This window comes from Carya illinoinensis, chromosome 8 (genome assembly GCF_018687715.1).
Source record: "Carya illinoinensis cultivar Pawnee chromosome 8, C.illinoinensisPawnee_v1, whole genome shotgun sequence".
Taxonomy (NCBI): Eukaryota; Viridiplantae; Streptophyta; class Magnoliopsida; order Fagales; family Juglandaceae; genus Carya; species Carya illinoinensis.
Genome location: NC_056759.1, coordinates 9,212,568 through 9,228,690, shown reverse-complemented (window position 1 = coordinate 9,228,690; position 16,123 = coordinate 9,212,568). Strand labels below are relative to the sequence as shown.

The following is a 16,123-nucleotide window of genomic DNA, read 5'->3' as shown; positions in this document are numbered from 1 at the left end:
TAGCCATATATTCTTTTTTCAAACAACAGAAATATAGAAAAAAGAAATGGAACAGCTTTGCTATCTATACCTTGATTAGTATAAATATTGGAGAAAAGACGTGTTTAAGTGCGGTAGACAAGGACATTATCTCAGCTGTGTAATGTTGGAGGCATGTGCATGGATTATGGATTGCTGAGGTGGATCACCATGACTGTGTTGATCCACACAGTGCAGGATCCACACATATAATACGCAAATGCTGCATACTCCTGTCGAAAAACAGCACATAAAAATAGTTACTACAACCTAGGATGGAAAAAAATTGTGAACTCTATCTTAATTTTTTAAGCAATGCTACATACAGTCGTGAAATTGCAAACGCCGCATAAACGCTTTGAAAAAGAGTGGGATCCACGATTAAAAAGTTAGTTTTTTTTCATATAGGTCCATATTAATTCATTTTTTTCAAAATGACTGCACACCGCTTGCACAACCACGACTGCAACTATCATTCCTCTAATTTTTTACTCCTTTACCTCGATTGGTTGCAAGGAAAGTCTTGCAAGAAATTAGCTCTCAGTCATAATCAACTAAAGAGATGTGCAAAATGGTGTTTCCCCAAAACCATGATTTCTTAATAGGTATGTGAATTATGTAGAGGAGTTCAATTTCTCATGATGGTGAAATGCATTAATATCCTATTAGAACCACAAAAGAGTTTCCTCTCATGAAGTTGTTGTTTTATTCTCAATTCAAGCTTAAGATTTTCTACATTCATGCACCACTACATTCTCTAATTGAAATGAAAATAATAGCACTACCTAATTGTAGCACTACCACTACAAGCTTAAGCTTAAGATTTTTTTTTTTTTATTCATTTTAGTAATGCAAGCACATATTGCTTTGATTCTGGCCATTTTGCTTCTACCATTTTCTACATTCATGAAGTTGAGAGGATGATGGGCGGGCAACTGGTTTTTTGGGAACAAAAAGGGCAGCTCAAGAACAAATCGGACATGTGACTTCAAAATTTTATTTATTATTTATTTATTTATTTATTTATTTATTTTTAAAAATGAGCCAATGTCAAGCTGCCACGTCACCCAAAATTGTAAATGGGTTATATACTCATTGCAAGGGTATCATTTTTTTATTATTATTCCTTATATTCTCTAATCATGTTGATAATTAGACTTCAATATTGATTTTATCAAATAGGACCATAAATTTGTTCAAAGGAATTCACAGCACAATAAAACTGGTTTAAGTAAATCCAAGCGTTTTTTATGAATCTAATCGTAGTGGGCTTTCATAGATAAAGGAGTTTTTATAATTTGTTTATCCAAACAGAATTATTAATTTAAGTTGAAGTCCACATTACGCACGTGTTTCTTTTATTGTAGTGGAATACACATTGTATTTATAATAAGCATTTGACTTTAAAATGGTATAGAAAAGCTGAATCCCACTTTCATTAATTATTGTAGCATATAAGCTTCGTTTGAACTAAAGTTGTTTGCCTATGTCATTCAGCCTCAAACTCCGAATGGGAGTCACAATGTCAGATGGCGGCAAACCCAAAATAGTAAAAAAGAGTAACCATTGACAAAAGCTAATAGCAACTCATGAAAGAAACCAGAGGAAAACGTCAGAAAATGCTAATGCAATTATAAACATCCAGCTCATAGACCACGAATTGCCGTTCCCATTGGCATTCGCAAAACAGAGAGACGTATACGGTATACCACTGGCACCCGCTCGGTGCATAAAGAGAAAAGACAGAAGAGACGTAACCCAGCACAAAGGAGGCCGCCCCTTTTGAGGATGGAAGACAGACGGGCATCCCCTGCTGCCAATCTCAGCAATCTTTCATTTGTTTTGGCCAATCAAAATAAAACAAAAATTATTATTAAAGGACCACTAGAAATACAAAGAAATTCCATGAAAAAAACACATTAATGTGACACACTACCAAATCTTTCTTTTCTTTTCTTTTCTTTTCTTTTCTTTTCTTTTCTTTCTCTCATTAACTATGTCTGCCCCCTGGGGTGGTTCTCCAGCCAACGGACAGCGATCGTCAGCCACACTAACTGCAATCACCCCGGCCACGACACTGTGCACAAAAAGGCAAGCTCACGGCACTGTCATGAGCTCTCATGTCCCCGCCAAAGGTGCCACTTGGACTGTTGGCGACTTTTGTCCACCTTAAGGTGGTCCCCATGCAAGCCGCAACCAATGAACCACGACACAATGAACAAAACGTACACAGCCATCGACAATAGGGGGAGGGGGGAAGAGGCACGACAAAAATAAAATAAAAAAAATAAAAAACCGGAGAGTCGTGCCACATCAGTGTGGAATCCCTTTACAAGATTATAGTGTTTTGCTTATTATTATTATTAAACCATTATTTCCACTTTCTCCTTCCTCAAAAGGTAGAACTTGTTAAAAAAATATTAAACCATTATTTTAAGTAAATAATTCAAGTCCTGATTCCAAAGGGAGCAGCAGCAGCCGCCTTCTGAGACAAGCGGATTAATCTATTGTAATACCAACACCATGTGAAACCATTCCTCCACCACAACACAAATAACCCATCAAAAATCCTCTGCAGAAAGCATGCCAGATTGCCAATAAGCTATCCAACATATAGTGATTATGCATGCTGCCCCCTCTACTACTTCTTCTGGACCTCATTTCATATATATCTCCCTCCCTCCTAAGCTTCCAGAGCCCTTGGTAACCTGTGGCTGAACCAATTTCTGAGAGCTTAAATCAAACCTCAATGCATGTAAATTAAAATAACCATTAGAAATTTGTCCTGTCGGTGGCTTGGGCTGAAATAGAGAAACAAAGCATTAGCGAAACTTCAATTGAAACTACCATTCATAACAATCATTTCTATGAAAAGAGAGACAGAAACCATTAACAATTTCATCACACACCAATATCTCAGTTGGAACCATTCCATCAGTCAAGATAAGAATATCCACTTGCGAAAAGAGAACCAAACCAAAAGCATCTTCAACAATAGGGGTCACTCGTTACATTCCCATAGTTCACAAAAATAATGGTAACATATTCTACGCATGAGGTGATTATTATTGTGAAGAGATTAGACAACTTTTTATAAAGTACGCATACTATATAGGCATCCATTCTAAGGTTAGCCAAGCCAATTCAATCTAAAGATCACTTTTATGGAACCCAAACCAACAAGTGGATTTCTTCTTACTAGCAGGCATCGTGACTAGGTTTAGTACTCCTGTTGATATATAACCATAACAAAGTTGCAAATATAGCAACAATTGGCTCCAGAAATGTTTCCCGACTGTAGACCTGAAAAAACAAGAACAACATAGTTAAATCTACAACATAATACCAGATATCCCCAAACATTATTTTTTAATGAGAATTGGAGATCCCAAAACTCATGCTCAAGAGAACAACACAAATGATACAAAAGCATAGTTCAAAACGCGTAACTCTATACTTAACAACGTGAACATGAGGGAAGTGTCGCACCATAACCTCCATCTCTTTCACAGCCATGATAGCAAAGGTAAGAGGCAGAGACAATATTGGACATGCGAGCATGGGCTTAAAACATCCCTCGTGCCATAAGAAAAGAAAAAATCAAACGGGTCGAAAACAATGTAGAAATCAGAAACAAATCCATAAATTTTATAGCACATCCAAGACACAACAAGATATGACAATGGTGAGGGAGGGAGGAATGGAAATCGGGCAAACTATATGCTTTTGACTCATAATCCACAAGTCTACTTGAAGCTGTGAACAAAAGAGGGAAGAAAAGTAGTATAGAAGATTGTATGAGCGATTTCTTTGTGTTGAGCCTGTGTTGTTACAGGTATTTCAAGTGGTTGATGACTCTGCATATCCCCGTCACATCGCGCTTAACCGAGAAAACAAAATTTGATTAAGTAACCGAGAAATAAAATGGAAGTTGGAACTCAACCTAGATTTAACGTAAGCAGGTAAAGATATCTCTACAATGGTTGTACGAATTGCAATCATGTTCTTACCCTTACAGAACTTGGTATCTGCCAGGTTGAGCTCCACCAGGTAGTTGTAAGGCCTGGTTAGTGATGTCTTCCAAAACGCGTTTTAATTCTGATTTAGCTCTCTTCACAGACTGTTCGGTAGGGCCCTCAATGAACAAGTAAAGCTTACGTTCTCCTGGTCCTGCCACCTTACCTGACGGGAAATACTGCCCCCTGGTAGTAATAGCGGCTCCAGTCCACTCCGAAATAGGGCCCAAAGTTTCCTTGTGGGTAACTTTCCATCGGGCATTCTGGGGAAAATCGTTTATCTCCAATTCTGCCTCATAGTGTTCCGGCATAGCATCAGCTTGAATTTTTGCCAAATTTTGCTGCAAGTTGAGAGCAGCAGCAATGGCTGCTGCTCGAGCTGCCCCCGCAGCGTCATTGGCAACAACAGGCAGGCCAGTCCCAGTCACAACTGCTGTCGTTCCAGGAATTGTTAGACCCATTACGCCTGGCAGTGTAACAGGCAGTCCACCATTGGGAAGCAGTTGGGCAGCAGAGACAGGCGTTGGCATAGAAGGTGTACTGACTTTGGAGGCAGCAGCGATTATCTGAGCTAAGGCAGCCTGCTGCGATATGTCACCACCTGCCTTCCTTATACCTTCATCTTCATCTTCTGAGTCTGTCTTGTCCTCCTCAAAACCATATTCTTTGGCCTGTGCTTTCTTTGCTGCTCTCCTCACTTCATCTTCCTCTTCATTGAATTTAAAACCACTTCCACCATAACCAGTCCCATGGGCTTGCTCAAGTCCCTGATTTACTTTTGCCATAAAACTATCAGAAAGAGCTTTCAGGTCATCGGGAACAGCTTGCTCAGAGAGTTCCAATGCCTTTACAAGATCCGGTGCATATCTTGCATCGTCCTCAGAGATAAATGTGATAGCACAGCCTTTCCGACCAGCTCGACCTGTACGACCAACACGGTGGACATAGTCTTCATAGTGATTTGGAACGTCAAAGTTGATCACCAATTCAAGCTCCTTCACGTCTAACCCCCTGGCAGCAATACTTGTTGCAATCAACAAATTGCAAACGTTGCTTTTAAAGTCAGAAATGGTGGATTCTCTATCTGTCTGATCCTTGGCCCCATGCAGTGAGAGGCAAGGATAACCATGCCTGAGGAGATCCTTGAACAAAGCATCACACTTCTCTTGTGAGTGGACAAAAATCAAAATTTTTCCCTTCTCATACCATTCACCAAGTAATTCCAACAATCTAAAGAACCTCTCATTTTCAGGCCTCACCTCAACCAACTGCGTTATGTCCTTGTTCACAACACTTCTACCACCGACTTGTATCTCTACAGGCTTGTTTAACACTTTCCGCGCCAAAACTTCAACTTGGCGGGGGAATGTGGCAGAGAAGAGTACTGTTTGGCGATCTGGCCGAATATTTTGCACAATTCGAGTAATTTGGGGTTCAAAACCCATGTCAAACATTCGATCAGCTTCATCCATGACCAAATAAGTGACTCTACGCAGATTTGTGATTTTCCCCCCACTGGTGCAAAGTATGTCAATCATCCTACCTGGAGTACATACAACAATTTCGGTGCCCCGTTTTAAATCACTAATTTGTTGGGCAACACCAGAACCTCCATATACAGGCACACACCCGATGCCTAGCACTTTTGTAAACTTCTTTATATCACTGTGGATCTGCTGTACAAGCTCCCTTGTAGGGGCCATTATTAGCCCAATAGGTCCATCTCCAGCTACCACCGGCGGCTGGTCCTTGATATGCCTCAACATTGGCAGCACAAACGCAAGGGTTTTGCCCGAGCCAGTTTTGGCAATGCCAATGCAGTCTCGACCACTCATAATTATAGGCAGAGCCTGAGCTTGAATTGGCATTGGCTTTTCATAGTCAAGCTTCTTTATCGTCTCCAAGATTTTACCTGTAAGTCCAGTTTGGTGCCATGTTTTGACCGGCTTTGGCACATCCTTACCGTGTATCTTCAATTCCAATTGTTTCCGGTAAGCAGCAACGTCTTCAGAAGTCATCTTTGATGTCTCTTTCACTTCAATGTAGAAATTTTTCCGGAATGGTTGATAATCAATCTTCGAGTGGTCAACTATTGAAAGCTTCTCCGCTTTCGTCTTCTTCACCCTTTTCATGAACTCATCATCGTCTTCATCATCCAAAGTATCCTCATCATTATCAGGGTCACCATAATCTGACTCGGAATCTTCGCCCTGCATTATTCGACCCATAGATTTATTTGAAGTCTTCCGTGGCTGTTGACCGTTACTTGCTGCATGCTTCTTATCTTTGTTATTCAACTCATCATTCTTATCATTAGCATTTGAAGGAGCCAAACTATCTTTTAGCTTCTCAACCTCAGGCAACACCATAGAATTCATGAAGGCATCCAATGGATCGATTTCATCATCCTCCGCAGAAACATCAACCACCTCCTGTGAAGTGGATGTCACGTTTCCATCGTGAGAATCAACCAACACTGAATCACCAGCTTGTTCGGTTGTAGGCTTGGCATCTTCATCAACATCCATGTCAGTCTCCAATTTTCCCGGTGCTTCTTCATCGTCAGATTCCCCTTCAAGAGTCCAGGTCTTGCCAGACATAGGTTCATCAGCATCCGCTTCCCCACGTTTTTCTCTCTCAGCTTCTTCCTTCACTCTCCTCAACTCTTGCCACTCCTGTACTCTCCTCCTTCGCTTCTCCATTTCCTCATCCAATCTCTTCTGCTCGTCCTCTAACTCCTCCTCACGAGTCGCTTTCTTCTCTATCTTCTCCGAATCATCATCACCGCTCTTTCTCCTTGAGATCTCTTCACTGTCATCCCTGTGTTTGCGAGGCCTACTGCTACTCCGTTCACGATCTCTCTCCCTGTGATCACCGTCATCTCTCCTATGCCGCTTCCTATCACGCTCCCTGTACTCATCCTCGTCATTGCTGTCATCACTATCAGCTGCTCGCCGCTTCTCCCTATCACGCATTCTCCTCTCCTTCTCTCTCTCTCTTTCACGCTCCCTCCTTTCCCTTTCCTTCTCTCTTCCCCTCTCCCTCTCCCTCTCCTCTCTATCACGTTCTCTCTTCTCTCGTTCCCTTTCCCTTTCCCTCTCCTTTTCTTTCTCCCTCGCCCTCTCCCTCTTCTCTTTCTCTCTCTCTTTCTCTCTCTCTTTCTCCCTCTCCCTCTCTCTATCTTCCCTCTCTTTTTCCCTCTTCTTCTCTCTCGCTCTTTCCTTCTCATCATCCCGACTCCGCGTTCTATGCTTCTCCCTCTCCCTCTCCCTATCATACTTTCCATCAGAATCACTACTCCTTTCTCTCTCGGCTCGCCGACTATCACGGTTCCTCTTCTCCTTGTGCTTATCCCCGTTCCTCTCCTTATCTCTTTCTTTATCCCGGTCCCGGTGGCTCCGCTTCAAATCCTCCTCGCTCCTCTCCGAGTCCTCCCTCCTAGACTTACGTTTCCCCTCATCCATTGCTTCTTCCTACTGAATTTACAGATCAAAACTCAAAACCAAACAAACTAGAAATCATATAATTAGGCCGAAAACTGTATGCTAATCTTATGAAAAAGCAATTACGACGGCTGAGTTTATGAGAGACCTGAATCAAAGATACCAAAGTGAAATATTACAAAGAAAAATCTTCAGCAGGAGAAAATCTAGAAAAGCCGCGAAATCAAACTCCCAAGCATTGAAAAATTCGAATAAGAGAGAATCGAGTAGAGCAATGAATGCAGATAGAAATTTCGCAAACCCTAATCCTCCCCGTTTTGGTCGAATAAATAAGCGGGCAGCGTAACGAGGGAGAACGCCCACGTCGCGATGGTACGGACCCCCATTGGACTGATTGTTGGACTGCGTTAACTAACAAATGGGCTGTTTACCGCAGCCCAATTCAAGTTTTGAATACTTGAACTCTTTATTTTATTTTTATTTTTTTATTAAAAATTCTATATATAATCATTTTTATATAATTTTTACGTATTCTATTAATATAATTAATTATATTAATTTTTTAATATAAAATAATTATTTTAACCAATTACATCAATAGAATATATAATGAATACACAAAAATAATTATATGTAATATAAATTTTTTTTATATATGAGAAAGGGAATTCGTTCTTTGGTTCTCTTAATAAGAAATCAAGATATTATCAATTGATCCAATAGATCTTGATACTTGGATTTGTTATTTTATAACAACTAACGAGAAGTATTATATTTAAAAAAATATATAGAACTTATGCAATGAATCTTGTTAGAGTAAATCTATAAAGTAACATAGTTTGATATGGTACATTTAATTATAAAATTATTTATATCATAAAATAGATTTAACGAATTATCTAAAATTAAGTCACTATAAATTTATTTTTATATAATTCTTTTATTTTTTTTAGCACTTCTCTGATATGGTTAAATTTGATATATTATATCTACTTGCTAATAAAAATAATTTTAAAATTTAATGTATCACAACCAATCACGTTAATTTATAAACTTTATTTATATAAGACCTCTTTGTTATGGAAACAAACACTAAATTACTCGTAACACCCTAAGAGTAGCTATTGAGTAATATTGTTAATGTAATAGATAGATCATGCTGTAGGCCTACAACATCAACCATAAAAAAAATTTATAAGTCATTAGCGTGACAAGAATATTTCGACTGAAATGTTACAACTATAATTTATTTTCTGATCAATACAATTATAAGATCTTGGACATGTACAAATGATATCAAATTTTGAATCTCTCTACATTTTTGCCCATAAAGAAAATCTCAATTTTTATTCATAGTCTTATCATATGTGATTTGATAAATACAGCAAGATAATAAGGCACTTATCAAAATCCCCACCATATAATTAAAATAAAATATATACAACTTATTATAATTTTTTGGTGTGTTACAATCTTAAAATATAAAAACTTCATTTTATATGCATGGTGATGGTTATGACGGTGGTCAGCTGTTAATTAATAAATAAAATATGTGTAATTATTTTTGTGTATTATTTAATGCACTCTATTGATATAATTAATTATGTATTAAAAAAATTAATACAACTAATTATATCAATAAAATATATAAAAAATATATAAAAATAACTGTAATTACTCATTAATTAATTTATACAAGAGCTAGCCAGCCAGCCTAGTTGATAAAACGGAGAAGCGATCTCCTCTGTTATTATATGAAAAGTAATTAATTCGTGAAATTAATTAAGCATTATCCAACCACTAATTATTATATATAATAATTTGGAGCACAAAATTGGCGGGCAGACCACATCAAACTCAAGTACTTAGCACGGTTCGGACTACGGTCTATCAAACATTGCTTCTATCCCTTGCTAGCCAATCTCTGCAGTTAGCCCACTGGATTCTCTCTCTCTCTCACACACACAAAAAAAAATATATATATATATATATATATATATATATATATATTTACGAGAAAGTTCATGATGTGCATGATGATGATGATGAGGAATTGGTGCAGTGCAAAATGGAAAAATGATCGTCCTGATCATGATGATTCCAACGTCACTCAACGTGAGTACGACTACTGCACCTGCATGATCATCTTTTTTATATATAGTAATTATGCCTCCTTAATTCCTGCATGCTTCTTCATTTATACTTCTTTCCTATATTCATAGATTGTTACATATGAGAAAAAATCATAGAATAAGAAGTACAAATAATGTTAGAGAATCATATAATGGAATTTTCTCCATACAATTAATTAGGTCGAAGGTGGATGATCTAAATCTCTTACAAGTTCTAGAGATCAGAGAGAGCCCATCATGACTTAGGACTACATCTATACAAATAACATTTTCAAGGGTTTTTCTTTCCCCCGGCCCTTTTGTCTTCCACTTCACCGCATCATACGTACGTACCCAATCATACATATGCGTCAATATATAATTTGATCAAATATGCATGGAATACTTACATATATATATATATATATATGATGAGACTTTGAAAAGATTGATGCATATATAGTCACTTTTACATAATCTTTATACACTTTACAGATATGATTAGCTAGATCAATTTTTTTTAATACACAATCAATCATATTAGTAGAATGTACAAAAAAATACACAAAAATGACTATACATATAATTTTTGTGTAATTAAGTATGCAGGTTACTAACTAATTAAAATATATATATATTAATAGCTAATATATCATGATTTACTAGTTGCACCAATGTTAGGAAAATTAAGCAGGTCCAGTACTAGTACTCAGATCGCAAGGGCCTCAAAGTACTCATGGTACTGCATGTGATTTATAAATCTTATATGCTCTTAACTTAAACACCGTTTATATATATTTACATGATACTGATCATCATCATCATCTGCCTCTTAATATTTAGAGCTTAATTTCTTATAAGATATATAAATTTAAGGTAACTATAACATGATATTCTACTACAAAATGAAACAATCCTAGCTATATAATATATTTACATAGAAATTAGCTTGATCGATCTATACATTAAAATCTCAATTAAATTGATCAATTTATGCCTATATATATAATATGCAAAGCTATTTTCCTGCATATGTACTGCTAGTTTCATCTTTTACGGTTAAGTATTACAATTAGGTTCAAGAAACCCGATCTTCTTGCATGCCCTCAAGTGATCAAATTATGAATCACTAATGCTAGTGATCTTTCATGGACTGTACTTAGAATTCTTTCCCTGGATCTGTCTGTCGTGTGTGTAGACATTGGCAAAGACAAATAAAATTAAACATCGTCCACTAAACATAAAACGAGAAGTGCTCGAACTATAAAAAGATTTCATAAAAGTAGAGTTCACAAATTGATACGGATGGAAATGATACTTTAGATAACTTTACAGTAAATTAAGCTTTACAATTTTTTATGTACCACAAAAGTCAAATTTAGCATGTAAGCTTTGCTTTTGTGATATATTTTCAAAACAATTATATAATGTATATAACCGTACTGTGCAAATTAGCTATTTAAGCAATTTGTAGATCATGATAAGGTAGCTAGGAAAGTCCACATCATTGACAACATATGGGAGAGCTAGCTCTTACATAGCCTTTGATATTTGCGTGATACAAAAGTCTTTCAAAATGATCTAGCTAGCATTTAAAAACCCAACCACAAAGAAAAGAAAGAAACTTATAAATTTTTAAGCATGAGCGCATGATCTTTTTTCTCTGTTATGTTTCAAAGCTACTGAGTTCAACTATATTGCCTGATCAGTACTAGCTACTCTTCTATCCCAAATTTTGGGTTTTGTCATTGGGGCAAAATTAAGTTGTTCGGAGCTTAACCCCAGTTCGGATATAAGAAGTATTTCATCTCATCTTATTTTATCTCATTATTACAAATTTTGCAAATTCCTACACAAAATATAATAAACAATTCAACTTTTTTAACTTCCAAAACAATAATATTATTTTTAGAAAATATATTCTAATAATATTTTATTCAACTTTTAATTTTCATTTCAACTCATCTCATCTCATCTCAATTCACTGTCCAAACAACACCTAAGACAAGTTTATGAGACAAGTTTGTTCAAATATGAAAATAGGTTCCATATTTCTATCAAAATCCAAAACTGTGAGACAAGTTTTGTACAAATTAATAAGGCATGAGTTATGTAGCTAGGCATGCATGTTTTAGATCTTAAATATTCTCCAATCTCTCAAAAACTGTAAATTATGCAACTGACAACTAGTACTGATCAACGTTATTTTTCTAGCTACTTTCTACCGCTCATGCATGTAACGTTGGTGATGATCAGCCAATGTAAGTTGGCAGGAGAGACTAGCAAGTTTCAGAAGAACTAGGGTTTACGCTGTTCATGAGGATCGAACAAGCTAATTTTTACATGTTGGTTTAGCAGAAAATCTACTAAATGTACAAAAAAGATGGGGAGAACACATGAATATATATGGCTTCACGCATGCATGACGCAGGATAAGCGAAGAGTACTACAAGTATTTGCAGCATGGAACTCAGGGTCTTCAGCAGGTTCATGCATCTACCATATATATAATATAGAATAATAGACCATCAACCATATATATAATATAGACCATAGATCATGTACACACACAAATATATATATATATATATATATATATATATATGCACAAAGAGATTGTTAATTAAAAGGGAGGGGAATCAATAGTTAATTCATATTTGTGTCAATTAAAGAAATTATTAATAAACTGAGAAACGCTTTCTTATTCTTATTCTTACATTCAATCATTAAATTTATAAACAGGAAAAAGGCATTTGACGAAGTGCGCATCATGCGGCATCAGAGAGATGGAAAGAGCCCCTAGCTGCCCTATATTTATATATATGTCATCATGGGCATTAATATATAGCTGTATGTTTCCTCAATACATGCAGTTCTAGCCCTCATATATATGTGAATATACACCTAAAACTTGATCAAATAAGCAGAGATATATATTAAGAAAGGTCGAAAAAAAGGAAATGACATATATAGGAAAGAAGAAGGAGATCGTGAAGGCCTAGAAAAAAGAAAATTGTTTCTCATGACTGACCTCTGAGAAGTCTGCAGATCATCAATCCTTAATTGGTTAATTTGCTTTTAACTGGGTTTCTTTTCCGAGAGACAAGTTGAGATCAGGACCAATACGTTGGATATATCACGAACAATTTTAAACTAAAAGCCTGAAGGAAACTTTACATTGTGATCGCTTCTGACCTTGACCCTCTTAATTCTCCTGCTCCTTAATTCTCCATCCCTGATAACATTTCCAGTAAATATATCTCCCTTGGAATCAAGACCAATTAAAATGGAGGCCTTGGAGCAGTACTACTCCCAGTACCCCAGCCAAACAGATCACCAGAAAATGGAAAATTTCCAGCTCCCCTACTTAAAAGAGAGACACCTCCACTACCACCCTCCCCAAGGTGCCCCCCGCCTCCAGTCAAGCCCGAAGACTGTGATGCAGTGGGACGGACTTGCACGGCCCCAGCTTCCTCCTCATCCAAAGATAGACGTTCGAACACGGCGTTGGCAAACGACGCAGCCATCAAAACCACCGGACCCGAGGCCATTAAGGGTCCCACTACACTTCCCCCAACTACCTGTCCCTGTGCACCAGACAAAAATATTGACAACCCCCCAGCACCAGGCGGTGCCGGAGGTGGGAGCACGGTCCCCGAAAGAGACAGAATCTCGAACCGCCCGTGCAGCGTCACCACACTCCCCGGTGCCGGAGCCGCAGGTTGCCGCAGCGTAACGTTCTCCACCGTCCCGGTTCCGCTGAGCACACAGACTCCTCTCCCTCTTCTCCTCGCAAAATTCGAAACGCTCTCCACGATGTCGGCGGCATTCGACACCTCGAGGACGTGGGATCGGAGGGCGCTGGGGCTGTCCCGCGTTACGATAAGCGGTGGCTTCGGCTTGTTCTTCGAGCCTGGAGGACGGCCGCGTGGTCTGCGAGTGGAAGTGGTGGCTGCACCGGAGCTACTAGTGGCTTGGGCATCGGCTTCGGGCATCTGGTCTTGATCAGAGGAATTGTTGGAATCAGAGGTTTGCTGGGAGCTGGGTTGATGCTGAGGAGAAATGGGCGGTCTCTGGAGGTGCAGTTCGGGTATGAGCAATTGATGAAAGTAGCGAGAACCAGTCTGGTTTGCTTCATTGTAACCAGCCATCGCCACATCTACTCTCTCTCCCACCACTTTATTCTGTAGCCGTGTAGCGGAACTCTCTCTGATCTTAGACTCAAAGCTCGATCGAGAACGTAAGAGAAGGAGTTACTGTTTTCTCACGCAGGACTATAAAATCCAAATCTTTATCCCAAAAAGAAAATAGTAAGTTCTGGAGCTCACGTACCGACAACGGAAAAAGTTTTTCCGGGATTTTAGATCCGACTTCCTACAGGGCAATATATCGAGTCGGAGGAGGGCTATTATTGGAGAATAATCCGTTACAAGTTCTGAAACAACATAACCTGAAAGGATCTTCGTGCACAGTCTTCCCTACCAATCAAATCCCCAACCAAGTTTGTAATTCGAAGTACTATCCTTAATAAGTTCAGAGCTTTTGCACTTGGTCTTTGTCGCCAATCAAACGCAGTACTTTCTTGTCCCTTTTTTGGGCCAGGGAATCAAACCCCAAAACCGGCAAGAGGTGGCTCCCGAGTCCCAACAAGTCCTGCGCAGCTGTTTCTACCATTTACATTAACCAGATCGTAGAGAGAAATGAGAAAGAAATGGCCGTAGTCAGGAAGAAATGAATATTAATAAATGAAAATTCTCATGAGATAAGTTCCCACCGTCTCGCTGTGTAAAAGTGAAGAAAAGAAATTACAGAAGCAACCATGAAATTCTTCCAATAAATCCACGCGCTCCAGTGACGGTGAATGGTCAATGGAGATTTGAGTGGGAAGAGAGAAATTTGCGAGTTTGAGGAGAAAACAGTGGAAATACGCGCGGCTGAAAGAATCATCAAAGCAAAATAGCAAATATGAAGACGAAAAAACGCTCTGCCCGGTGAGAAAGACTCTTCCCGTTCTTTCAAGCGCGTTGATACTTTTGTACATACTTGTATTTCGTTTCTAATCGGGCCAAGATGGATCCTTTCCTTTCTCTTTATGGTTTTATCTACCAGTCTCACCCTTTTTACGAAGGAAAATGCAATTTTTTTTAAAAAAAATACGGATTTTATGTTTTATTTTTATTTTATTTAATAATTAAAAAATTAATTATTAATGAGTTCATATTTTTTTATCTTTTAAAAAATATTTAAAAATGTATAAAAAAAAAAAAAGATTTAAACTATTCGGTCGGCTCTCTCAATCTATTTTTTCGAACTCAGCAGCATTGTCTTTTTACGAAACTTGATTATCTTTTCAAATATATAAAAGGAAATTAAAATATTATTATTTTTATTTTATAATTGATGATGATAATATTTAAGGCAAATAACATTATTGTTAAGAGAAAGATAACTATTCTGAACACTTTTTATTATTATTTATTATTTTATTATTATTTTTCACATATTTTTATTATTATTCATTATTTTTTATTTATTTTTTATTATTATTTTTTATTTTATTATTATTTTTTATTTACTTTTTATTACTATTTACAACTCTGCTCAATACTTAAACCCACTCAAGTAGTAAAATTTCTTATAATGGTCATCAAGGACCTGCGTGCATGCCTGCATTGGAATATGGGGGTGTACCAAAATTCCATCTAAATTAAACTTAGGAAATCATTTGGGACTAAAATACACGTACACCCATATATATATTATTATATATACAAGTGTCAATTCGTGAATGAACAGTATTTTATATTACAACATTTATTTCTATTTTACCCCTGCATACATTTTCAAATCCTCGTCACCTTCCTCAAAAGTCTCAGTTCAATGAATAAATAGTCTTGAGACCTACCTTTATACCGAGTAATAAATAAAAAAAAAATCATCATGATTACATGCAGTATTAAAGTAGTGGTGTGACTTTTATTAATTTAAATAAATAAAATAATTTAGTCAATTATGCAAAATTAATATAAATTATAAAATTATTTTTATTATAAAATAGAATTCATGGATTTTATAAAATTATATCAATTTGTGAGTTTATATTTTTATTTAAATATCTTGTCATTGATATAAATAGTGAGTTTAGATGAAATCAGTTGAAATAAAAGTTGAAAATTTATTAAAATATTATTATAATATTAATTTTTAATATTATTATTATTTTAAGATTTGAAAATTTAAATTTTGTATTATATTTTCTATTAAAATTTATAAAAATTATAGTAATAAAATAAGATAGATTGAGTCTCCCTCAATCTAAAAAACAAGTACAACACACAAAATTTAACGTGATATCTAAGCCTGCAACCCGGCCAAATTGCTTGGTTTTTTGACCTGACCCGAACCGACCCGCGATAGCATGAAACGAACACGGTTCGACCCGACACATAGTCGGATCAACCCGTAAATCAAGATCAGAATACACCAAAACCCATTCCACCATTTTGCCAACAGCGAACACTGATTGCCTCTCGTT

The 16,123-nt window shown here is 37.0% G+C and overlaps 2 protein-coding genes across 7 annotated transcripts; both read right to left on the bottom strand.

The window, feature by feature from the left end:
- Positions 1 to 2,361: 2,361 nt before the first annotated feature.
- Positions 2,362 to 7,808, bottom strand: LOC122317994 (DEAD-box ATP-dependent RNA helicase 42). Of its 6 annotated transcripts, none has more exons than XR_006244697.1 (3): positions 3,469 to 7,807; positions 3,218 to 3,321; positions 2,362 to 2,819 (listed from the first exon to the last, which is right to left on the bottom strand). XR_006244697.1 is itself a non-coding variant. In XM_043135104.1 (2 exons), the coding sequence occupies exon 1, from the start codon at positions 7,496 to 7,498 to the stop codon at positions 4,031 to 4,033; it is 3,468 nt and encodes a 1,155-aa protein (XP_042991038.1). In that variant the 5' UTR covers positions 7,499 to 7,807; the 3' UTR covers positions 2,425 to 3,321; positions 4,029 to 4,030. The 6 variants fall into 6 exon arrangements, 1 of the variants encoding a protein (XP_042991038.1); XR_006244700.1 differs by having other exon boundaries at positions 3,508 to 7,807; XR_006244699.1 differs by having other exon boundaries at positions 4,029 to 7,807.
- Positions 7,809 to 12,499: 4,691 nt separating this feature from the next.
- Positions 12,500 to 14,657, bottom strand: LOC122318056 (AT-hook motif nuclear-localized protein 25-like). The gene has a single exon (XM_043135185.1). The coding sequence runs from the start codon at positions 13,737 to 13,739 to the stop codon at positions 12,870 to 12,872; it is 870 nt and encodes a 289-aa protein (XP_042991119.1). The 5' UTR covers positions 13,740 to 14,657; the 3' UTR covers positions 12,500 to 12,869.
- Between the last annotated feature and the right edge of the window lie 1,466 nt (positions 14,658 to 16,123).